Raw genomic sequence first — 26,504 nt, 5'->3', positions numbered from 1 at the left:
AATCAAGGAACATGAAAGGCACTGCAGACTGATTCAACCAGAGAAGTCAGCCATAGCAGAGCATTTGATGCACCAACCTGGACACAGCATATTATTTGAGAACACAGAAATGCTGGACCGCTCCAGCAACTACCATGTCAGACCACACAGAGAAGCCTTTGAAATCCACAAGCATGTGGATGATTTCAACAGAAAGGAGGAAACCATGAAAATGAACAAGATCTGGATAGAAGTATTTTAAACTATACAATCAGGACAGTAAATAAAGAAGAACATTCTGAAACAGGGGAATTCCAGGCATGAAACAATCAGGGCCAGCTAATACCTCCCAACAGAGGATTCCCCCAGGCAGGAATCAGCCAGGCCTGGAAGCTGCAAGACCATGCTAATCAAGATGATTAATTACAACATTCACACTTGCCTCCAACAGACAAGAGTTCTTCCTCCCTCCCTGGCCCTTCCACAGATATTATAACCCCCACTTGCCTAGTTTCCAATATACCTTACAACCTCTGAGGATGGCTGCCACAGATGTGGGCGAAACGCCAGGAGAGAATGCTCCTGGAACATGGCCGTACAGCCTGGAAAACTCACAGCACCCCAGTGATCTCGGCCATGAAAGCCTTCGACAACACAATATATTAGACATCAAGGGACCACCTCCAGTCTAGGGTTTACCACTTTGAGCAGCACTGCGTTATTAAAGACTAGCAGGGTTGGAAAACCTTCCTTTTTACACTCATAATACCACTAACAAAGACAGACGCGTGTTGCATGGTATTATCTATGGATGTGGGGAATATATGCACTTGAAATCATGGACGTTCTACAGACCCAATAACGTTATGGCTAAACAATATGCTGATTAGTTATTTAAACGAAGCAAGAATTTTGCTCGTTCCTGATTGTCTATGCCATACAGACCTACCAAAATCTATAGACACCCGCCCCCTCCCTGTTGTTAGGAATTGTGGAAGGGCCGAAGTTTGCCCATTCCTGCCCTACTGGAAATAAGTGACGACGATGGCGACAACGCTTGTTGCTGCTAGAAGAGCGGGGGCCCCTGGAGGTGAAGCAGGGCCGTGACAGGGAGGCGAGGGCGGGAGGGAGAGAGAAGCCCGTCCGTTCTGCGCACGGCCGGAGAGGGCGCTGTGGCGGCCGCTTCCCTTCCCTTTCCGGCCGAGGCTGTGGTTGTGGCTGCGAGGCACTCACTCGTCCTTGGCTGTGACGGAGACGGAAACTCCGTGCCGTTTTCTGTTTCCGCAGCCGAAGACTCCTGTTTCCCTTCCTGGGCCTTTTTCTCGAGGCATTTCCCACAGGCCTCTCGGCCAGAAGTGGCAACCGGGCTGAGGTAAGTGCGCCTTCCCCGCTTCCTCCTTTTCTTCGGCTGCTCGAGGGACTGGGAAACAAGGAGGCCTGTCTGTCGCCGCCTTCTCTCGCCGGCCTTCCTTGTGGGCCTCGCCGCCGCCCCGTTGAACTTGTCGCTGTTGTGCTTGTGTGACTTCAAGCCTCTCCCGACTTGAGGTTTGTTCAGAAGAGCTTTGCCGCGGCCTCCCTCCGAGGCTGAGAGAGTGTGACTTGGCCAAGTGGGTCGTGGAAGACGGTATGCTCAGAGTAGGCTGTATATCAGTGCGTTGTGAGTTTTCCGAGCTGTATGGCCATGTTCCAGAAGCATTCTCTCATGACGTTTCGCCCACATCTATGGCAGGCATCTTCAGAGGTTGTGAGGCCTTCTGGAAACTAAGCAAGTGAGGTTTATATATCTGTGGAATCTCCTGAGTGGGAGAAAGAACTCTTGTCTGTGGGAAGTGTGAATGGTGCAATTGACCACCTTGATTAGCTTTAAATGGCCTTGCAGCTTCAAAGTCTGGCTGCTTCCTGCCAGTAGGCTGCGAGGAATTATGGGAGTTGAAGCCCAAACACCTGGAGGGTTGAAGTTTGCCCATGCCTGGTATATACAGTTACCTGCATTGCTTTTTATTCCTTTGGGGTTATATGATCACTTTTCTTTCTTTTTCTGCTTTGTTTCATTTTTGTTTAAACTATAGTTGCCGTTTGCCTGACTTTTCTGGAGGTTAGGGCTACCCCCACCCCCTGAATCGCTTTTAATCCAGAGAATTTTGTCCCAGTGGGGTTCTGCGCCACTTCTCTGCCCTCCTTATTTTGAAAAACCCTTTAGAGAACAGGCATGGGCAAACTTCGGCCATCCCTCCAGGTGTTTTGAACTTCACCTCCCACAATTCCTAACAGTCAGCTATTGGGAATTGTGGGAGTTGAAGTCCAAAACACCTGGAGGGATGGCCGAAATTCGCCATGCCTGAAGAAGAATATTCTTTTGTGGTATACAACCAGATATAATTATGCAAGGCAATGGTTTCAGTTGTTAGACTGAATAACCTGTTATCTCTGATCTTTTAGGAAAACAGAGATTTGCCAGTGAATAAAAACAGTAGTGCTTCAGAAGTGTTTTTCAGTGCCCAAAAGTATATACTCTCCCATAAAACAATTTGTTTTTGTCATGTACTCAAGAAACAAAAATGAAGTAGACTTTAAAAAAATAACATATTTGGTTTACTCACAACCTTAATGTGTTAAGCTTTGTACCTGTGTATGCTGATCAGTCCAGTTTCAGATATGTTTGAGATGATTCTCTGTGCCAGAACATCTCTTACATCAAACAGCAAGCAAGTGTGTAATCTGAGGTCTGAAATAGTCTGTAGTCTGCTATCTGCAATCTGCCATCGCCTGCTGTAGTAATCATGTAGTCTGCAGCCCCTTTTATAACTTTTCAGGAACCATAGAGTAAAGTAAGCTGCATATCAGAACATACAGGAAACAGTAAGCAACAGGATCATAGATAAACAGATTACTAGAGGATTGAAGGAGTTTGTCATTTCCAACACCTTATTATTGTCACAGCCAAGTTGCTTTGAGTCTCATTAAGAGATGAAAGCGGGATATAAATAAATACAGCCACAACGACGACGCTGGAGATGGCGCCTTTCCACCTTTAAAGGTTGCATTTGTTGTTGTCTTCCTTCAAGTCATTTCCAACCAAAGGCAAACCTGTCACTGTGTTTTCTTGGCAAGATTTGTTCAGAAAAACACTCCCATTTCCTTCCTCTTAAGGACAGAGCAGAATTAATGCAGTTAAATGCCACTTTAACCACCATTGCTCAATGCGAGAGTTGTAGTTTTCAACAGTCTTTAGACCAGGGGTCCCCAAATTTTTTAAACAGGGGGCCATTTCATGGTCCCTCAGACTGTTGGGGGGCCAGACTATAGTTTTAAAAAAAAAACTATGAATAAATTCCGATGCACACTGCACATTCTTTTTTTGAAGTAAAAAACAAACAAACCGGGAACAAATACAGCCTCAATGTTAATAATATCATCATCATAATCATCATAAAAATAATAAAGAGAGTTGGAAGAGACCTCTTGGGCCATCTAGTCCAACCCCCTTATGCTTTTGTGCACCAAAAGATAATCATAGCACCCTGACAGATGGCCACCCAGCCTCAATGTTAATAATAGTAATCATCATCATCATCATAAAAATAATTAAGAGGGTTGGAAGCAACACCTTAGGCTTGAGGGAGGAGGGAAAGGCGCACACCTTTCCCTTCTTCTCCTTCGTGCCACACTTGCCTTCCTCAGCAGAAGAGAAGGGAGCTGCCACTGCTGGGGGCCCAAAAAATGGCTTCAATGGGCCCCATGTGGCCCGCGGGCCATAATTTGGGGACCCCTGCTTTAGACTAAAGGATCGCCTTCTCCAGTACAATCCGCCCTGAACACTTTGGCCCTGTGGGAGGCGTCTGCTTCAACCAGGAAGAACCCGACTGGCGGCCGTCACTCAGTGGACCTTTTCATCAGCTGCCCCAAGACTGTGGAACGACCTGCTCGAAAAGCTCTGGCTGCTAAATGAGCTGTCGGTACTTAAAACCATCTAAAGACCTATTTCTTCCGACAGCCCTACCTAGACAGTTTTTAAACATGTATCCTTTGTTTAATCTACATTTTGTGTATTTTAATACGTATTTTATAGAAATACTTTTTAGTATGTATCTTTTATAAAAATACATTTTAGTGTGATATTTTTACACTGTTTATGTGTTTTAATTATACTGTAACCTGCCTCGAGCCACAAGGAGAGGCGGGCAAGAAGTAAAATGATGATTATTATCTGCCCAAGAGTGCTGGTGCCTCACCAAACTCCAGCTCCGAGGATTTTGTCGCAGTTAAAATGCATTAACCCTGAAAGACTTCCCAAGATCATGTAGGAAGCAATCAGTTTCATTAGGTGTTCATAGAACCATAGAATCATGTTGCTTGTTTCATTGTTGGATGATTACCAAAACGCTGAAATTCCCTCTAAAGCAGGTATGGGCAAACGTTGTCCCTCTAGGTGTTTTGGACTTCCAACTCCCACAATTCCTGACAAATTGTTAGGAATTGTGGGAGTTGAAGTACAAAACACCTAGAGGGACAAAGTTTGCCTATGCCTACTAAAGTGTAACCATTAAGTACAATAATCATCTCTAGTTTTACTCCCACTTCATCTGTCTGTCCTGCTATAGTTGGAATATGTGAATAGTTGCCATTCCCCCCCCCCCCCCTTGGGTAGATAAGTGGGTGTTTTCCTCTCTCTTAATCCAAAGATTATGACATAGATCCACCCAGCTTTGGGAGGAGGCAAAATGTTTCACCACTGGAATTGTTGATTCTGAAAGGAGTGTTGTTTGTTTGTACAGTCAAGCTCTCTAGTATCCAGAGATTCAACTATTGATGGTTTGAAAATTTTAAAAAAATACAAAAAAGCCAACTTTGATTTTGACAGTATATGAGATACTATTTTATAATGCTCCCAGATGTGCCCAGCCACGCCCTGCTGTGGCGTCGTCCTAAGTAGGTTTTTGTTTGTGGAGGCAAGTATGAATGTTGTAATTAGTCACCTTGATTAGCATTGAATGGTCTTGCAGCTTCAAAGCCTGGTTGGTTCCTCCCTGAGGAGTGAGCTGGCCATGATTGTTTCCTCCCTGGAATTGCCCTGTTTTCATAGTGTTGTTCTTTGTTTACTGTCCTGGTTGTAGTGTTTTGTAATGTTGGGTGCCAGGTTTTGTTCATTTTCATGGTTCACAGCAACCCAATAATAATAATAATTGTAATAATAATAATGTTATTAACAATTGTAATAATATTAATAATGATGACTCTGAGGTTGAGAGTGTCTAGAGAAAGAGGACAATTAGTATTTAATGACCTTGTAGTTTCAAAGCCTGGCTGTTTCCTCCCTGGAGGAATCATTTGTTGGGAGATGTTAGCTGGCCCTGATTGTTTCCTGTCTTGAATTCCCCTGTTTTCTAAATGTTGGTCTTTATTTACTATCCTGGTTGTAGTGTTTTGTAATGCTGGGTGCCAGGTTTTGTTCATTTTCATGGTTCACAGCAACCAAATAATAATAATAATAACAACAACAACAACAACAACAACAACAACTCTGTGGTGAGAGGTGTCCAGAGAAAGAGGGCAATTGAAAGGATGAATAATCCCTCTGAGGAACATCTTAAAGTGCTGGGTCTGTTTACCCACAAAAGAGAAAGTTGAAAGGAGACATGACAGCCATGTATAAATAACGTCCGCTGCTCTCCCTCCTGGGAACAGTCCCTTATGGCGATAATACAGCCATTTTTCTCTCACCGCCAACGCTCTCTCTCCTGAGGGGGAAAGGGGTGAGGTTGGCAGCCACAAGCCCTATGTTATGAGGCTGAGAATGTGATTTGCCCATGGTAACCCACTGTGTTTCTATGGCTGATTGGAGATTCAGGCCTTGGTCTCCAGAATTGTAATCCAATACTCAAACCACTACACCATGCTGGCTCTCCAATTATTGGTAGATTAATGTTTTTTCCCAAATTTTATCAATTCATACTGAAATAATTATTCTTTTAGATTTAAGTTGTATCTATTATTTGCACCCCTTCTCCTAAATGCATTTTAAATTCTTTCTTATTGCCAGTTATAAATCCATCTTAGGGCAGAATACTGTTAATAAAAATAATAGTAAGTAGCAGCCTTGCTTCCACTCTCTTTTAAGACTTCCTAGACAGAACATTAGTTCTTTTGTTAAATTTGATTTTCTGACCTTGCTTCCCACAAAGGAAGGGGCAAAGTAGCAGCAAAGGAGGCTTCATGAGTTCTAAAAGCTCAGGTGTTGCTGATTTATTATACTGGAATAGAATCATTTGAATACTAATGTATCAGATATTTAACAAGCATATGTATACATGCTAAAGGGTGAGTTCTTCCCCATTTTGACTATAGACCTAAAATGTTGCTTTAAAGTGCTTATTCAAAAAAATCAAAGCCAATTTGAATATTTTTTTAAAAATAGATTGAGATAATTGGTAGTTCTACCAAATTTATTATAATTTTACAAGCAAAGAATGTTCATTCTTGGCTTATAAATTAGTATAACATTGGGAACAGTACTTACCCAATGCTGATTTCTGTTTTCTCTAATGGGAATGGGTTTTCCCTGGTCTGTAGTAACCACAAACTGAAAATGACTTTCTAATGCTGTGTACTTAGCCCCGTGGCATAGCCTCTTGGTAGACACTTCATGCATTACAACAAAATATGATTTCTCCCTCATGTTCCAAGATTCTTTATGCAAGAATTAATGTAGCTGAGTATGGCGTTTGATCATCTGGAAGAGTGGTGTCACTTGGTGGGACTAAATACAGTGTAGGTTCAAAAATGCAATGAATAATGACTGAGAACTAAAAGAGAATGCTCCAAGGTACTTATGTTGTGAAGCACAGTAAGAGAGAAACGCAAAAGATAGCAACATGCTCTAGATTTTTACCATTCAGAGAAAATGGATCCCATTTTAGAAGTGAGAAACTGTTTTGGTTTAAGGTTTGTATTAAAATATGTTTTTGTTTGTTTGTTTGCTATTGCTGCTACCTTTCACTTTGTTTTGCCCATCCCTGAACGGGATGGTAGCGCACATCATCCCAAAACTAACTATTCTCCTCAAGGATAATAGTATTTTTATTGATTCTATTAGTGGATGGGCATACTAAATTGATTTTGGTTGGGAATCTTTGCAGCTTAGAGAGGAGTCAGATCAATGAGTTAATGAGTTAATAATTAACAAATCATAATTTGTTAATTAAATCTAGTCTCTTTTATAGATGAGAGTTTGTGTGTGGGAAGCCCCTAGAACAATTGGAGATTGGTTCACCCTGAAGGAAAGGACAGGAAAGTTTTGGACTATGAGTGAAGGTCTGCTTGCAGAATGTTAGTGATCTTTTTGCTTATTGGATGACATAACTTGTAGATCAGCAGATGCAATGTTGGTCTCATCATAATCTTTAGATTAAGAAGTATGCACAATTAATTGGACTCATCATAAATGTGTTATTTGATTTCAGCAGGGATGAAAAGCTTGTGACCATCCATATGATGAAGTGCTGTTTCCATAATCCTTTCCATTATCCAGTGAAAACTTTCTATGAAGAATAATAAAAATATATTCGGCAGTTAAGTAAGTATGATTAGAATGAACTCTAGTGATGGTTCAATTGCTGTAATGTTAACATTTAGTAGGACAAACAACATATTCTCAAGGAAATATTTTGCTGGTACTTTATTTTGGAGTTTGAATATATTTTTCTAGGCTAAAGGCAGTGCCTTCAAGATAAAACAGAGAAATTGTGCTTGGGCTCACAGCATTTAATGCATCTAATAAAATGAGAGCAGTCTTTTGAGATAATCAGCTATTCCTAAAAAGTGAATAGTGTGCATAGTAGTGATATTATCAGTTTTTCTAAAAAATATTGATTAGGATTAACCAAGACTGTGATCTCCATTTCAGATAAGACTAGCCTTTGTCTGGAAATTCCCAAAAGAGCAGGTAATTGTAACACCAGTAGCTGAAGGTGTGTTGACAATATTACAAAATGACTATTAACTGTCCCACCTGTGGGAGAAAAGTGGGATATTTATTTTTATTTATTTATTTACAGTATTTATATTCCGCCCTTCTCACCCCGAAGGGGACTCAGGGCGGATCACATTACACAATAAGGCAAACATACAGTGCCATAACATAGAACAGAGATAGACGCAGGCACCGGGCTGGACTCGAACTCATGACCTCTTGGTCAGAATGATTTGTTGCAGCTGGCTGCTAACCAGCCTGCGCCACAGCCCAGATAGAAACAGTACAGTGTACAGTGGCTCGTAATATACATACCTGAGATCATGGCTCTGAGAAGACATGAGTGTGGGAAAATGTTTATCTATAAACATATATAAACGTTTATATCCATTGTTGATTGATACTTTTCAATTTGTGCAGCCTGAGGATATGGACAGAATCCTTGGAGGAGTAAGAGCCACTGCATGTGTACTGTATTCTTGCCTTTCCTGCCTTATTAAAAGGCCAGAGGAGGTCTAACTGAGTGGGTAAGGGAAGTGATTGATGCCTCTTTACAACAAGGCTGGGTCCAACATGCCTGAAAGAGGCTGCTGTAAGACGTCTTCTGAAAAAAAAAGTCCTGTTATACTGGATAATTCTAGACCAGTCTCCAAGATCCTTTTATTGAGTAAGGTATCTGGATGAGGCCAATTATCTAGAGTCAGTTTAGCCTGCTTTAAGGACCTGATTATGGGATGGAGGCAGTTTTGGTCACTTTAATAAACAACCTATACCAGGAACTGGACAGTGGAAGAATATCTGTGTTGATTCTGCTGGACTTCAGAGTAGCTTTTGCTACCATCAACCATGGTATCAATAATAATAATAATAATAATAATAATACTTTATTTTTCTATCCCACCTTCCCCAAAGGGACTCGGGGCAGCTAACATGGGTCCAAGCTCAAAGAACAAAGCACAAACATGATTAAAACATAGTAAACAATATAAAAAAACAGAATAAAATAAAACAGATTAAAACACAATGATACAGTATAACACAATAAGAAATAAATTAAAATGATAAAATAATATAAAATAGACATCATCACTAAGGATAAAATGGGGGGGGGGCAATTGGGTCAAAAGTGCAGGTATATAGTTATAAGGCCATTTAATAAAGTGCCTGGACAAAGTGCCGAAATGTGCTCTAAGAAAATTTGGGATGGAATAGGAGGTCAGGTTATTTCCAATACAGGAGTAAATAAAGTGCATCTAGGTCACCTTGCTAGAATAGAGTTTTGAAGTACTGTTCTACAGTGGCTCTGTTTCTTCCTGGAGAGGCACTCTTAGGATATTGCTGGAGGAATAATAATAATAATAATAATAATAATAGCACCTACTTTATTCTTATATCCCGCCCCATCTCCCCTAAGGGACTCGGAGTGGTTTACATGGGGACCAAGCCCAGTAATGCAACAATAAAATACAACAACATAAGATACATTCAATTACAATGAATTCATATATAAAAACATATAAAACTCATAAAAGCATGAACTCAACAAAAACCGATAACCAATAACCGGGCAATGGGTGTGTTAAAAAATTGGAGGCAAGGCAATAAATTAAACACGTATAATATATTGCAAGAGCACTAATAAGATGGGCCAGTAATAAAGTGCAGTGGCTGGGTATAGGTGGAGGTAAAAGGACTCCGTCAAATTGTGCTGAATTAGTCAAAAGCACATTGAAATAACCAGATATTCAAGTCTTTCCAGAATGTGGCCAAGGTAGGGGCTAATCTAATTTCTCTCGGGAGGGAGTTCCAGAGCCGGGCTTTACCCTTGACTTACCTGCTTCTTCACCCAAAAGTAGGCACTGTTCTGTGTTTTATCAAAATATGTACCCTAGAAGTTATAAATTTTGGGTTTCTCAGCTGATTTCCACTTGTTTTTGTACATGCTTGAAAGGTAGAAGCATTAGGAGAATGTCTTCAAGTCTAACATTATCCGGCTGATATTTGGTTGCTTTTCAAGATTTAATTCTTTAGATACCAGTTTTGGTAAGCAATACTCAAAAAGCTAATGTATGTATACAGAAGAAGCAGTTTGAAATGATCTGCTTAAATGATTGTGAAAGCAGCTGAAGAAAGTGTATGTCTTGTAGGAAGCACTGATGGGATTATGAAAATGTAGACCTTTTAGTTAATTGTCTTCTCTATTTGTGAAAATGTTGACCTTTGAGTTAATTGTCTCTCTGTCTCTCTTCTCCTTCCACACAGGTTACACTTGGGCACCTTACAAATTACTATGAGTTTGCTACATAGCAACACCAGCTTTGAAACCAATAGTCAAGAGAGTGGCTGCTGTGCAGCCATGGCCAGTGCTTGCAGTGCTGCAGCCAAGGAAGAGAGCATCAATGCCAGTGTCAGCAATGAGACTGGTGGGACACTTTCAAACTCTTTCATGGAGGAAACACAAGGCTATGATGTGGAGTTTGATCCACCGCTGGAAAGTAAATACGAATGCCCCATCTGTTTAATGGCTCTGCGAGAAGCAGTACAGACACCATGTGGACACCGTTTCTGCAAAGCATGCATTGTAAAATCTATAAGGTAACAGCACACTGTCATGCAACTATCATGTACTGAAACAGAATAAATTTCAGTGCTCACTCATAGAAGAGTCTCAGATACAGGCATTCTTAATAATGAATGTGTCTGGTTAAGAAACCTTTTTACACCTAGCTCCCACCTCTTCTTCTGTCTAGATGGAAGTATTTAAAATATTGACATTTGGAGGATGGCAAAGAAAAACTTGGAAAAGAACAGCCTTTTGGTGTAATAGTTCAGCAGAGTATCAGCAGTAAACAATGTAAAATAAAGCTTGAGATGGGAAGGAATGGGATTGAACTCTAGCCAATCCTACCTTAGCTGGGTGTGTCCTTTGGCAGCCAGCAAAGTAAACAACAGTTGACTCCAAAATACTTTACTGAGAATGCATGAAGAGCAAAACAAGGGAAAGGAGAGAGCAAATGTAGCCTTCATCACCAGCCACGTCCAGCACATCAGCAAAGCATAGATCTATCTGTTTGGCCACCAAAATGGAAATAATAAGGAAAGTGAATGTTGTTGAAAGGGGGAGGGGGAGGGGGGAGTCATTCCTAAAGGTATAATAGCCAAACCTTTCAAGTCGTCTCTTGAAGGTAATTGATTAGTTGATCTGAGCATATTGTTTATAGTACTTTTGGTTCAGTAAATTGATCGTAGTTAGCTTCCAGTACAAGGAGCCCCGGTGGCAAAGTGTGTTAAAGCACTGAGCTGGAGACTGAAAGGTCCCAGGTTCAAACCCCAGGAGCGGCCAGAGCTGCTGCTGTTAGCTCCAGCTTCTGCCAACCTAGTAGATCGAAAACATGCCAATGTGAGTAGATCAATAGGTACCGCTCCGGCGGGAAGGTAACGGCGGTCCATGCAGTCATGCTGGCCACATGACCTTGGAGGTGTCTACAGACAGTGCCGGCTCTTCGGCTTAGAAATGGAGATGAGCACCAACCCTCAGAGTCAGACATGACTGGACTTAACGTCAGGGGAAACCTTTACCTTTTTAACTTCCAGTACACAGCTATGTATGAATAAGAAACATAGTTCACGCTGATAACTGTGCTATATTTTTGTTTTCTTTATGGATTTCTGAACATTAAAATAAGGTTTCTATCAAGTTGTATCCTGTGGGGGGCAATTGGGATTCTTTGGAAAGGGCCACAGAGTCTTGTTACAGCTTTGCTGTCCTGTTTTTAGAGCCCTTCTATCCTGACCACTTAAAAAAAAATTAACTGATTTATAGAAGTTAAAGATTGGGTTATTATAGGTCAGTCTACTTGGGTCTCTCAAAAATGTTTTTTCCATGTTGGTACAGTAGAGTCTCACTTATCCAACACTCGCTTATCCAACGTTCTGGATTATCCAACGCATTTTTGTAGTCAATGTTTTCAATATATCATGATATTTTGGTGTGAAATTCGTAAATACAGTAATTACTACGTAGCATTACTGCGTATTGAACTACATTTTCTGCCAGATTTGTTGTATAACATGATGTTTTGGTGCTTAATTTGTAAAATCATAACCTAATTTGATGTTTAATAGGCTTGTCCTTAATCTCTCCTTATTATCCAACATATTTGCTTATCCAACGTTCTACCGGCCCATTTATATTGGATAAGTGAGACTCTACTGTATGTGTTGGTGATGGCCGACAGGGAGCTTTGGCGCGGACTGAACAAATAAACAACAACATGTGTTGGTGTTACTCTAAACTTGTTTTAGCATTGGAAAGTACCCACTCCAGAATGAGATTAATTCTTCCAAATTGCATACAGGTAGATCCAGCTATTTTTGTGCTAGTAACCTTAAAATTTGCTTAAAACATTTAAAGTTTGCCAGTGTATATAGTAATATAATACTTTATTTATAGGCTGCCCTATCTCCCCGAGGGGACTCAGGATAGCTTCCAAGAAAAAAGGCAAACATTCAATGCCATTGGTAATGAATAAACACAATCAAAAATAATACAAAGTAAACAAGGCAATACAATTAATACTTAAATAACATAACTGTCTAAACAAACATATAAGGTCCATAAAAACAAGCACTAAAAGGTAAAGGTTGATCTGATTTTAAATGATTTATAGCAGTCTGCAGGGTTGAGGTAAACTTGCCAAAGCGCCTGTAAGGTGTCCTAATCCTCCTCCTCTCCATAGGCTAAAGTGTATGTACTGTTCTATACCATGGTAGTAGCATCTGTGGTTTGCATATGCACTAACACTCTATATGTATATGTAACATAAGCAGAATACAAGCAGGAGAAGAAAAAAGCAAAGAGAAAAGAAATAACACTATATGCACCATGGAAGTTGAAATCAAAATCAGCCTAAAATAGCAAGGAAGGAAAGAAGAGTTGAATGTTGCATACTAGTAGAATAAAAGCAGTAGAAACACAAACTACAGTATTAAATTGAATCTGGGATAACCTGATCCTTTGTATTTAATAAGCACACTCAGCCTTTCATTACTATGGAACTTGAATATTTCCATGTATGTTACAAAAGGACTTTTTTCCTGGTGTGCATTTTATAACTGGAAATTGGGTTGCTATTATAGCAACTGTGATCCTGCAGCAGGATATTTCAGAAATATTCTGTGAGATCTAAAATTGTTCTCAGTTACTTTGATTTTCCACTTCAGTAATAGGCTCCTGAGTCACATTGCCTATTCCTCAGGAGGAAAAAAAACCCTAAAACTATTTTAACAAGTTCGTAATTTTCAATGCTGTAGACAGATCCTGAGAGACTGAATCATGAATGCAGGCTTCCTTTTTTTCTCCCTGGTGAAAAATGGTAGTTCATTGTTTCATCACATCTCAAATGTGCATTAGTTTTACAAACTAAAATCTAAACATAGAGGTTCTTTTTAATAACTTTGTCAGCTTTAGCTGGGCTGTGGCGCAGGCTGGTGAGCAGCCTGCTGCAATAAATAACTCTGACCATGAGGTCATGAGTTCGAGGCCAGCCCATGCGGGGTGAGCACCCATCAGTTAAAAAATAAAAAATAGCCCCTGCTTGTTGCTGATCTAGCAACCCGAAAGATAGTTGCATCTATCAAGTAGGAAATAAGGTACCACTTATAAAGTGGGGAGGCAAATTTAACTAATTTACGACGTGGAATGAAGTACTGTCACAGTGGATGATGAAGCACCTGCTCCCCCCTGTGGCCAGAATCGAACATCCCCTCAGGAGAAGGTTAAATTGCCTCTGCGTTTGTGTCTGTCTCGGTTCTATGTGTATATGGGCATTGAATGTTTGCCCTATATGTATATAATGTGATCCGCCCTGAGTCCCCTTCGGGGTGAGAAGGGCGGAATATAAATACTGCAAATAAATAAATAAATTATAATTAGTTGCCACCTTCCTTTTCAAATCAGTAGTAGCAAATATTATCTTTATATCATCTGTAATGTTACATATAACAATACAAAGCTGGTATTTTGCTCATTGCATCCAGCTCTATCCTCAAAGGCTATATCTGGAGAAAATTCTGACTTGCATAGTTTAAATTTATTGCCGTGAGAGCAGGTCAGAAATCCAGTCTAGTTCCTTTTTCTTATCAAATCTATGATTGACTGTGTCCAGTTCTTCCATTTCAGTTGTGGAAAATGAGAAGAAACAAGAACTGGGGGAGATGGCAGGGCATTGTGATCATTAAGAAACCCTAGTATTTTCCTCACTGGAATTCCAAAGTCAATTTGCAGACATTGTATGGGTACAACTTGAGAATGGAGTATAAGAATAGCATGTCTTAAAACACAACTTGAACCTTGGAGTTTTATCTCTTCCTCCCCACTGTAGCTCCCAGTGGCCTCTGGAAGGTTCTGGAATGGTTTAATAAGGATAACACGGGGGAGGCTACATCAGGAGAGGTGACACGAGCAATGGTGCACAAGGAGGAATGTCTTCATGATCAGACAAGGCATCATTAGATCCAATCATAAGAATAAAAAGACTTTACTACAATCTAAGCTTACTATATTTTAAAATGTAAATGTTCCTTCTTTTCAACAGAGATGCCGGTCATAAATGTCCAATAGACAATGAAATCTTACTAGAAACTCAACTGTTTCCTGACAACTTTGCAAAACGAGAAATCCTCTCACTGACAGTGAAATGTCCTAATAAGGGCTGTGACCAGAAGATGGAATTAAGGCATTTAGAGGTGGGAATTTTAATGAATGGTCATGTTTCAGTCCAGTTTTATGATATTTTGAGCATCTGCAACCATTATCTTAAGACCGTTCTGGGGAGATGCTTTATATCCATCTCCTACTTTTGGATATTGTTATGATCGTTACTTTGAAAATCCGCTGAAGACACTTTAAAAAGGACTGAATAAAAGTGGGAAAGGGCTATCGGTGGTATTTACATTGACAAGTGCAGATCTCTGGATGGGAACATCAGAATAAAGCAACAAAGAGGAACCACTGAACACTTTTTACCATTTGTATTCCATAAAATATGGTTTCACTGTTACACAAACTTGTGCTTTTCAGCTACCAAGCCTATTTGATCCATTGTGAGTTTAATCTGAATGTTGTGAAGTCTGTTTCTCTTAAAAGGTACACAACAGATATGTGCACTGATCCAAATGTTACTTTTACTAAATCACTAGCTCTTTTTTAAAAAAACAAGATTAATAGAGTACATAGATCATCTCTGTGAATCCTAAAAAAATTGCACCCAGAATCTACTGCTTGAGCCAGTTCTAGATTTGCCTCATGGTAGACTTATCTATATGAAAGACCACTAAATAAGATACATAAGGCAGGGAAATTCAAGAGCCACTATAATAATATAAATCCTGTGATAGGGTTGCCATAATAAGAAAATAATTTAAGGCACACAATAGCAACAAAAGTTGCTTACCTCAAGGTGACAAGCAGTATTCGTTTTAATTTTGTATACATGATTTACAGAGTTAATGATATTGTCGATATGCCTGGTGTTTCTGAAACTTTGTATTGTTCTTTCTCAGGATCATCAGCAACACTGTGGTTTTGCTTCCGAAAAGTGTCCCCAGTGCCAGGGCATTTTTCAGAAGAATCGGCTACAAGAACACATCAAGCTAGAATGTCCACGGCGGCAAGTCTCCTGTCCAAACTGTGCATTGCTTATGCCTTATGAAGATAAAGAGGTATGGTCAAAGCATACAATTTTGTTTTGTAAGACTGGTGATAATTTATCATTTGAATTAAGCATTGATCATTGATCAAGGCAGAAGAACTTGCCATCTTCATGTGTTATCTGAGAAGATAGTATCAATGTTTACAGTTATCAGAATAGAATATCATGTAGGATAATATTTAGAAGGATTTGACAAATAGATTTTGCCTTTTTTGTGCCCCAGAACATCCTGGATTTGTATTTTTCCTCACAGAAGTCCAGGACAAGGTAGGCCTCCTATTTTCTTTTCTGAAACAGTTTCCCCTTGAGGCACTTCCCCTTGAGTCCCCTCCAGGCACTTCATATTACATTTTGAATTTCCACTTTTCCTATTTGTGATTACAGTTTCAGCTGGAGATCTTCTGGTGAGATTTAATCAGAGTGATAATTTTAATTCACTTTCTTTTGTAAGAAAAATATTCTTTAATTTTTCCCCAAGTAGTTTTTATTTTTTGAATTTTTCCACAATGCTACTGTCTTGGGTTAACCTTAAGGCAAATCTCCCTGAACTACAAAATCTTCACTGTTAGCTAGCACCACTTTTGCTATGGATTTTGCCATTCACAAGGAAATTACAATAGATGGCAAAAATGACTTTGAAAATATTTCTCATTACCTAACAAGAATACAAGTTAGACATCTTTGGCATATTGTAGAACTATATTGATGTGGTTTGCTTGAGAAGTGGTTGAAATATTTTTTTTTCATAAAATGTTGCTTAAAGATAAAGAGTCTTAGAAAGATGGGATTTCTGAATATCATCTAAGGACACGTCTTCCCTGGTGGTACTAAACCACATCTTACAAATATACAATATTTGATTTAACAAAACATTTCTGTGAACGTCTGAGAAATTGTTGTGTGATACTTACTGATGCTTGGTTAGCATTGCTGTTTCTCTAATGCAGACAGGTGATAAGAGAGAGAAATTACTTTCTAGTTAGCAGTACTTTTAATAATATTTGTGATCCATTAATCTCCTTTGCTTAAATTGATTCTAATTTAGTTTTTGTTTTCACTGAAATGAAGGTTCATGATGGAGTATGCCTTTTGGCGAATGTCTGCTGTGAGTACTGTAACACAGTGCTAATCAGAGAACAGGTAAAATCCTCTCTTGGCTCTTTTCCCATTACCCCTAATCGTATATATTGTATTTTCAAGGTTGCACAATGGAATTGGGGGGGGGGGGGGGAGAGGGGGAGGTACCTCGGTAGAAATCAGCAGCAGTTATTGGGAGTTTGTGTGTGTTGTGGGTCTAGCTATGTGAACATTGTCTTACCAAGGTACTTGGTTGGTGCTTGTCATAGATTATCAAGTTTCTAATTGGAGTGTGTCTGCAATATATGTAAATTACAGAGATTGAGACCTCGCCATGTGAAGGACTGCTATTTCCCCACATTAAATGAGTTTCAGCTCTTTAAATAGCAGTACATAGATTGTTATTGCCTGCTTCCTAGCCTCGGGTGGCAATGCCACCTTTGAGGATTAGAGAAGCAGACCTTATCACCTCTGCATCCCAGCAGTAGGAACAATGTATCATGAGGGCCTTCTGTGATGCCACTCCTTGTAGAAAAGCATCTTCCTATTTTTAAAATATTAGAATACTATTAAAATAAATAAAATAGAACACAGTATATAGAAAAAAAAATGAAAAGCCCTTTGCCCTCTGGAAAAAATTGCTATTAGCTGATGAAAAAATAATACCAGACGCTATACTGTTGTTTTCAGGTTGAACTGTGTTGTTAATTGTTGGATTTTTAGAGCAGATCTTGTGCATGCATAGTCAGAAATCCTATTTATTTAAGTACATCTAACTTCCAGATATGTAAGGACATGGCCAGGGTCTTAAAAACCTTTTGTATTGTTTTATTTTGGAAGTTTTGGCTGAAAGATATGATAAAAACTGAATATAGTATAATAAAATAACAAGATTTGCTGTGAACTAACAAGTAGTTTTCTCACCGTGAAGCATTGCACTTCAAAATATCTAATTTATAATTGGATACATTATGTTATGGTATAAATGGTATGCCTATTCTCATAAATACAGGCTACTAATGAGTAATTCATAGGTTTCATATTGTCTGTACTCAAAACCAGAAACAATGTTGTTTGAGCAGGAATTTCTTTCTTCTTTCTCTAGTTACCTAATCACTATGATAATGATTGTCCTACTGCTCCAGTACCATGTACCTATAGTGATTTTGGATGTCCAGAAAAAGTAAGTTATAGCACAATTCTGTACATGAATTATGGATTGAATTGAATTCGGTGTTTTTGTGTATGTACCTTCAAATTGGCTGTCTACTTATGAACGCACCATCAATTTCATAGGGGTTTCTTAAACAAGCAATATCAGATGTTTTTGCCAGTTTCTTCCTCTGAAATATAGCCTACATCACCTGATATTAATCAACAAATATGAAATGATAACTGGGGTTGATCTTGCTTAACCCCCCCCCCCCAACACCAAACAGGATCAAGTATCTTTAAATTATTACAGAATTTTACTTTAGCTTTATTCATCTATAAATAGGTATAGGACTGCATTTAAGAGTTTTTGTTTCAATAACGTTTTTTTTATTTAGTAAAAAATAACTGCTTTATTAATTAAGGTGCTCAGAACAGTTAACTAATACGAACATAAGAAAAGTTGGTTAAAACCAAATTTTATCTAGCTCATTATTCTCTTCCCAGGAAGTTCAGGGAGGTGCAAATATTTTCAGTCCCTGCTACCAATTTCAATCATGTGTAGCAATAAAAATCAGATATTCCACCTTGTAAATATGGAAATGCTTTCCATTTGTGTAAAACTACCATTGCTTATTACCCATAGTTTCCCAGTTTGGATGAAATAGGAGACTATAGAAATTGAAGATGTCCTGTGTGTTTTGGCCAAACAAAATCATATAATCATCCAATTTTTATGTAATAGTCGTACTCTGAAGTGCAACATGAGCTGCTGGTCTTGAAATCAGGTAGCACTTATAGAATTGTAATAAAGGTGCTTATTAGATCAGACCAAACTTCCTTGCTGCTGTACATTAGAAAAATAATTTAAAATAACATTGCTGTAAGGCAGTGGTTCTCAACCTCTAGTCCTTTACATGTTTTACATTTCAATTCCCAGAATCCCTTACCTTTGCTCCTGCATGGTGCTACATCTGGGGGTTGAAACACAAAACATCTGGATGTCCAAATGTTGAGAACCGCTGTTCTAAAGGCATAGTGAATCCATTTATTTCTATGAAGTTTCCATTGATTAAGGAAAAAAATGGTGGCCTTCCCTCTGATAAATGAGATGCTTCACCCCTCTGCTTTCAGCTAAAATTCCCTCTGTCTGGGGAACTTTTCTATTTCATAACATTAACTGCCTTGAATCTCTTAGCAAGAGAGAGCTCAACTGAAAGCTGTTTAAAAACGTATTTACAATATAATATTTCAAACATAACAGCAATTGCTACAAGGGGTAAAAGATTTATTGCCTAAAGCTGTTATGCTTTGGATTTGACCAAAAGGTTAGAATGTGAGCATTGTGAACCTGTTCCAGTTATATGTGATACAAACCTTCAGAGAAGTCTGTGGAACTTTTTAGGAGATGCTCTTGAATAACGCAAGGTGCTGACATTTCTGACTAACTCCACATGCAAAGCAAAACTTTTGGGAATGACTGAAAATCACTCCTGCTAGCTTCCTTCTGTTAGGACATGAGAAGTGAACTTCACTCTCTATAAGATCCCTACACCTTCTATATTTCATTCAACCCATAAAAATATTTTCATTGATCCTATTAAGCTATATCCTGTACTTTAAATATATCTCTATTGAACCCATAAGGCGATCATTTGAAAATTAACACTGTACAATTGGTTTAATGTTTAGGCCTGTATTTGCCTGTTTTACTGCAGTTTATGAACAAAAGATACATAAAATAACCACTATAAAGGAAGGAACCTCATAGTTCAGAAAAAGGATAAATAAGGGGAGGCATTGTAAAGCCAGGGAATTTCCCTTATGGCTTTAAATGCTTCCCATAAACTCTCACCTGTACAGTAATAACAGTTTCTCTTGTTCAGTTTTCAGTTCTTGTTTCAGATATTTTCAGGAAGATAAAGTCAGTTCTCAGTTTAATACAATATTTTCCTTTTTTTTAATCTTAAGGCTCAGCACTTGATCTAAGTCAGAGGAAAGGCCCATGAACTATATGTTTTTTATTTGTAGATGCAGAGAAATGAGTTGGCACGCCATTGGCAAGAGTTCACTCAGGTTCATATGAGAATGATGGCTCAGACTCTCCGGAATGTTCATGTTACAAACCCAGCTTCTGGAAATTTCCATGGTGGTTTATCCTTTGACCCATCCCTCTTCTCTCAAGCCATGCCACCATCATGTGAATGTAGCCCAGAAGTCCGGAACTTCAAGGAGACCATTCAGCAACTGGAAGGTCGTTTGGTGAGACAGGATCACCAAATCAGAGAACTCATTGCCAAGATGGAGACCCAGAACTCCCAGGTGGGGGATCTCAAAGGTACAATTAAAAATCTAGAGGAGAAAATCACTGAATTGGAAGCACAGCAGTGTAATGGTATTTTCATATGGAAAATTGAGCATTTCAGTGTTTATCTGAAAGCCCTAGAAGAAGAAAGACCTGTTGTGATCCACAGCCCAGGTTTCTATACAGGGAAGCCTGGCTACAAACTTTGCATGCGTCTGCATATCCAGCTTCCAAATGTTCAGAGGTGTGCAAACTATATTTCCCTTTTTGTTCATATTATGCAAGGGGAGTATGACAATTATCTGCCCTGGCCGTTTCAAGGCACCATACGCCTTTCTGTTCTGGATCAGTCAGAAGGATCTCCAAGACAAAACCATGAAGAAGTAATGGATACCAAGCCTGAACTGCTAGCTTTCCAGCGCCCAAAAACCCGTCGCAACCCAAAAGGCTTTGGATATGTGACTTTTATGCAGTTGCAAACTCTAAGACAAAGAACATATATAAAAGAGGATACTGTCCTGGTACGTTGTGAGGTTTTAACACGTTTGGACGTAATGAGTCCCCGAAGAGAAGGTTTTCAGCCTCGCAGCACAGATGGGACTGTGTAGTCCAGCTTGAGTACAGCTTTGAGCTGTTGCTTTTCATTGTGAGAAATTCTGCAAAAAGATAAAAGGAAACAAGGGGAGCAGAAATAAAACTACCATTTGCAGAAGGCAGTGTGTTTTGCGGGAAGTGGAAACTGTTTCCTCTTTATCTTTGAAATATAAAAGAAAAAAGATGTGCCCTCTGTTGGTCATAATAAGTGAGTTACATAACTGCAGTGGTATGAGAAGATCAAAATTATGCATTAAAGGAGTTTCTATTACAGTGCGGTCAGATTCTGCTTTTATTTCCCTGTAGCAGGACCTGTACTATTTAATGCCTTTAATCTTGGTGTCTCAGTGGGGTTGAACTGGCTAAAAATTTGTATGAGAACACTCTGCCGAATAAGCCTTGATAATATCAGAGCATAACTATAACAGTGCATTATACTGTAAACCTGAGCTAGAAGATCAATATTCAGTTTGCCATTCATCTTTTTGCAAACTTCAAATCTTGGGTCTTACAGGAGAAGGGGCTAGACATTTTTGATGCATTTAACCACTCAGTAGATTTGGCTCATTGATCTGGTTAATCTAACGCTATCCCAGAGATGACTGATAATAATAATAAATAGATTTCCAGATAGCTTTCTCTTTAGCCAGATAGCTTTCTCTTCAGCCAGTTGCCTTTCTGCTTTAGTTTGTGCTGTTAATCCTATGCCTGACCCAGTCCCTTTTTTGTACTTGGAGCAATGATTTTTAGTAATGAGAGACAAGTCCACTGATGTCAAAAGCTCTAGTTTTGTATATGGAAGTAAAATTTTAATTAGAGCCTAGAGACAAATGGAATTTGAACTTCCAATCAATACTATATTTTGCCTCTTAGCTGAGCCTTGCCAGCTACTTGTACTTGTTGTTTATGACATCTTCAGGGTCTTTTTTTCCTGAGATTGCTAAATATGTTTACCTTTCAGTTCTGCATGTATGCTGTCCACATCTAAAATCTAATTAGGGATGCTATATTCCAGTTAATCATGTCTTACAGTTTAGCGCAGGGTCCTTAAACTTTTTAAGTGGAGGGCCGGTTCACAGTCCCTCAGACTGCTGGGGGGCCAGACTATGATGAAATACTCCAAAATTAGGATTGTTGTTGTTGTGTGCCTTCAAGTCATTTCAGACTTTAGTCAACCCTAAGTCTAAAGTTTAGGACAGGGGTCAGGTAAATGACCTTGGAGGGCTGCCTCTGGCCCGTGGGTCTTAGTTTGGGGACCCCTGGTTTAGTGTTAGAAGCTCTTCTTCCACCCATAGTTCTGAAGCATTCACAGTTATGAACGTAGATTCTCGAATTATGCAGTTTCATTAGTGGTGCCTACTGACCTGCACATCCTACCCAAGGTATAGTTTTGCTTGAAGAAATCTCTGATCATTGATGTTGACAGAATAGTTAGTAGGGCACTGTTTTGACCTCTGCAGTACTAAATGACTTCAGCAATAAGAAATAAGGCGAAAGATAATTGGGGGATAGCAGTTTGACTGCCAGGCAGGGGAAAAAAAGAAAGACTTTCTTATAATTGTGATGCCGAAGAAGCCCAATGAAGTGGATAGTAAGAGAGATATCAGTCAACACAAGTGTTGCAACACAATACTGTTTTATGTTTTTATATATATTCTGCTATCCAAGACCATTTATTGTGCTTTATTTGCATCCCAAAAGAGGCAAGCCTGATAAGCAAAAAGAGCTCAAGACATTTCATGCATTGCAAAAACACAAATTTTGAGGATATTGCAAGAAAGACTTGTGAGAAGACAAAGAGAGGTCCTTTTACAGATTCTTTTTCAGCTACTGTTTCAGACTCTTGGATTTATTGCTTCTTTTAATGAAATGCATAGAAAATAAGTTTTCGATCACATTACTATTAAGGTAACATTAAAGCTTGTTTCACAGCATAATCTTATCTGCATCTCTGTTATTAGGTACAGTGGGACTTACCGCCAGGTAACCAGCAGCCTCATCCTAACTTTTAAAAATCCTAACTTCGACAACACACAGCCTCATCCTAACTTTTAAAAATCTCTATGCACTGCACAGTTTCATTTGAAAGAATGTTTACCCTATTTCTTTGCCATGGCTTATCTTGCCATATTTCTACTGTTTTCATTCTTTTGCTCTTTTCTCTCTTTTTTCTTTTACCCTCACATGCCTACTGCAGGCATGGACCTGAATGTGAGACGTCGGCAGAGGCTAAGCATTCATGGCACTGTCCATGTCTCTGCTGTTGGTGCCACAAAACAATGGGAATCTGGTAGGAACATGGCACACAAAGACCATGTGCTTATTTATTGCCAGAATTTCATTGGTATTTGTAATAACAGAAACCTATTAGTGGCAAAAATGGACAGGGAGCCTGGATGTGGTCCTCAGGCCATGTTTGTTGCCCACTCCTGTCCCACAGTGAATGTTGTTTCACAGCACCATTGTTGTGGTCAAACCAGAAGTTGCATCTGTTTTCTTTCAACTCTTGGCTTTTCTTCGCACATTATATTTGGAATTTAGAATGGCTAGACACCATAGATGTCTGGATTCTCTTATTCTAAGAAATGCATAGGTATTAAATATGTACAATTGAGTCTCACTTATCCAACATAAATGGGCTGGCAGAATGTTGGATAAGCGAATATGTTGGATAATAAGGAGGTATTAAGGAAAAGCCTATTAAACATCAAATTTAGTTATGATTTTACAAATTAAGCACCAAAACATCATGTTATACAACAAATTTGACAGAAAAAGTAGTTCAATACGCAGTAATGCTATGTAGTAATTACTGTGTTTACGAATTTAGCACCAGAATATCACAATGTATGGAAAATATTGACTACAAAAACATTGACTACTAAAAAGCAGTCTGCGTTGGATAATCCTGAATGTTGGATAAGTGAAACTCTACTGTATGTATGTATGTATGTATGTATGTATTTATCTGACAGGCATTTTACTTTATTGTATTTCTTTCCTTAGTCTTTCTCTTCCTTATTTTTTTTTCGTGTCATGTGCATTTTGCTTTTAAAACTGAGCAATGCTCTGTGGTCTCTTAGTCATTGTTTTGAAGTTTCTTTAGGAATTTTAAGATAGCATAAACATATCAGGTGATGGCAACAAGTGAAAAGCAAGACTGTTCTAAAGTGGCAGTTGTCTACGATGAAATGTATTCAAATCCGACTTCTTGAGAAGAAGCTGCATGTAGATATGAATGTGAATTATGTATATTTCTTTTACTGAGAAATTTTCTTATGCAAAAATGTTTTGTTGTGGCAGCTAAAGGGTCATGTGAGTTCATGAAATACTTGTGTCTTACTCTTGTTGGCCTAAATGGAGTGTTACATGCAAGGACTCAGTAACAGCATCCATGCTTATGCAGTATTTTAATAGCTTGCTCTAGAGAAATCTATTTGAAGAATATATGATGACTTTGTGAACTAAAGCACATTCAAATATACTCACATCAGTGCACCTTTTGTCAAGATTGCTACCTCCTGAATTTTAGGAATATGCTATTGAAAATGAAGTTATTTGCCTAAGAGTTTTAAATTATTATGACACTGTAAGATGTTAAAGCAACTTTCTAACTGCATGTGTCCATTCCATGTTGTGAACAAGCAGACCACAAAAGTGCCTTTTTAATAAAGAAATGGTCTGTCTCACATGTATTAATGCATAATATGATATAATCAAATTAGTCACTGGTGAAAACATATTACCTCACAATGTCAATTCTATAACTTTTAGTAACAATTTTAATTAAATATATGAACTAATGCACAACCTTTGTATGTGTAATATTAACATAATTATGTCATGGTTTTGCCAACTCCTTTTTTAGACAGTTATGGAATAATGTTATGTGAGTAAGAGTTTAATCTAGATAATTGCATGGCTAGGATACTATTCACACACAACAGTTGGGGACCCAGATGTATCAAGGTTTTTTTAATGGATCAAGTTTCGTAAGTGAATTCATCCCATTTTAGTTCCATCTCTGCTGCAAACTCTTCCCTGATTGCACAGAAGTGTGGGATCTCTCTCCTGGCTTATATATGGGTGTCAGTACACATACAGTAAACCAATCTTGAAATATTTCTCCTGTTCAAAGAAGCTCAGAAGACTGCACCATGTTTTACTTTTAGTATAACTGTATTTATTTCCAATATTTCTACCCCGCCCTTCTCCCCGAGGGGACTCAGGGCGGCTTACACAACTGGCAGGATCACTACCAGTATATCATAATATAATAAAATAATAAAACAGTTAAAATAGTTAAATAACATATTAAAATACAATATATAAAAGATTTAACACAATGCAACGCTGAATATATATGCCAGTCATCCATCAGACCTTGTGCAAGAGCTTTAATCCAATCCATGTCAACGCTAACTGAGTTCATTCATTAAATGCTTGTGCACATAGCCAGGTCTTCAGCTTCTTTCTAAACCCCAGAAGGGATGGAGCCTGCCGGATGTCACTAGGGAGGGAGTTCCACAGCCGAGGAGCCACCACCGAGAAGGCCCTATCTCGTCCCCACCAGCCGCACTTGTGAGGCAGGTGGGATCGAGAGCAGGGCCTCCCCGGATGATCTTAAGGTTCTCATGGGCTGATAGGAGGAGATGCGTTTGGACAGGTAAGTTGGACCGGAACCGTTTAGGGCTTTGTAGGTCAAAACCAACACTTTAAATTGGGCTCGGTAGCATATCGGCAGCCAGTGGAGCTGGCTTAACGGGGGTGGTACGCTCCCTGTAAGCCCCCCCAGTTATTAGTCTGGCTGCCGCCCATTGTACTAATTGGAGCTTCCGGGCCGTCTTCAAAGGCAGCCCCATGTAGAGCGCGTTGCAGTAATTCAAACTGGATGTAACCAGAGCGTGGACCACCATGGCCAAGTCAGACCTCCCAAGGAATGGGCACAGCTGGCGCACAAGTCTGAGTTGTGCGAAGGCTCCCCTGGCCACTGCCGAGACCTGGGGCTCCAGGCTCAGCAATGAGTCCAGAAGAACCCCCAGACTGCGACCCCATCCAACACAGGCTGTAGCCCTATTCCCTGTTCAGCCTTACGACTGACCTCTGTCTTGTCTGGATTCAATTTCAATTTGTTGGCCCTCATCCAGTCCGACACAGCGGCCAGACACTGGTTCGGGACCAGGACAGCCTCCTTAGTGACAGGTGGGAAGGAGTGACAGAGTTGGACATCATCTGCGTACAGATGACACCTCACCCCGAAACTCCGGATGATCTCTCCCAGTGGCTTCATGTATGTGTTGAACAACATGGGGGACAGTATTGAACCCTGCGGGACCCCACAAGTCAATGGTTGTGGGGCCGAGCAGGCGTTCCCCAATGACACCATCTGGGAACAACCCTCCAGGAAGGACCGGAGCCACAGCAAAACAGTACCTCCGAGACCCATCCCGGCAAGACGCCCCAGAAGGATACTGTGATCGACAGTATCGAAGGCCGCTGAGAGGTCCAGCAGAACCAGCAGGGACACACTCCCCCTGTCCAGTTCCCGGCGTAGATCGACTAAGGCGACCAGGGCTGTCTCGGTACCATGCCCCGTCCTGAAGCCAGACTGTGCCGGATAGTTATTTTGAGTATGCTACAGTTTTGCAGTCAACAACTGCATGGTGTGAAACAGTTCCTCAATTTATTCTTTGTCATAATGGATAACTTACACTAC

At 39.5% G+C, this 26,504-nt stretch overlaps 1 protein-coding gene across 5 annotated transcripts; it reads left to right on the top strand.

Moving 5' to 3' along the window:
- Window positions 1-1,161: 1,161 nt before the first annotated feature.
- On the top strand, window positions 1,162-21,061 carry traf6 (TNF receptor associated factor 6). Of its 5 annotated transcripts, none has more exons than XM_008105789.3 (8): window positions 1,162-1,351; window positions 7,443-7,552; window positions 10,211-10,543; window positions 14,545-14,695; window positions 15,512-15,670; window positions 16,729-16,800; window positions 17,843-17,920; window positions 19,921-21,061. In XM_008105789.3, exons 3-8 carry the CDS (start codon window positions 10,239-10,241, stop codon window positions 20,800-20,802), a joined length of 1,647 nt encoding a protein of 548 aa, XP_008103996.1. In that variant the 5' UTR covers window positions 1,162-1,351; window positions 7,443-7,552; window positions 10,211-10,238; the 3' UTR covers window positions 20,803-21,061. The 5 variants fall into 5 exon arrangements, with proteins under 5 accessions (XP_008103996.1, XP_008104015.1, XP_008104005.1 ...); XM_008105808.3 differs by having other exon boundaries at window positions 7,443-7,556; XM_008105798.3 differs by having other exon boundaries at window positions 7,440-7,552.
- The last annotated feature ends 5,443 nt before the right edge of the window (window positions 21,062-26,504 follow it).

The sequence above is a fragment of the Anolis carolinensis genome, chromosome 1, assembly GCF_035594765.1.
Source record: "Anolis carolinensis isolate JA03-04 chromosome 1, rAnoCar3.1.pri, whole genome shotgun sequence".
NCBI lineage: Eukaryota > Metazoa > Chordata > Lepidosauria > Squamata > Dactyloidae > Anolis > Anolis carolinensis.
The sequence above is the reverse complement of the archived record's forward strand: the minus strand, read 5'-3'. Positions and strand labels throughout refer to the sequence as shown.

What these genes read in the sequence shown, in the direction of transcription:
- traf6 (XM_003214649.4), top strand. Translation starts at nt 10,239, where the DNA reads ATGAGTTTGCTACATAGCAACACCAGCTTTGAAACCAATAGTCAAGAG. An exon ending in TGGAATTAAGGCATTTAGAG is followed by an intron (nt 14,696 to 15,511) that starts GTGGGAATTTTA and finishes GTTCTTTCTCAG; the next exon opens with GATCATCAGCAACACTGTGG. An exon ending in TGCCTTATGAAGATAAAGAG is followed by an intron (nt 15,671 to 16,728) that starts GTATGGTCAAAG and finishes ACTGAAATGAAG; the next exon opens with GTTCATGATGGAGTATGCCT.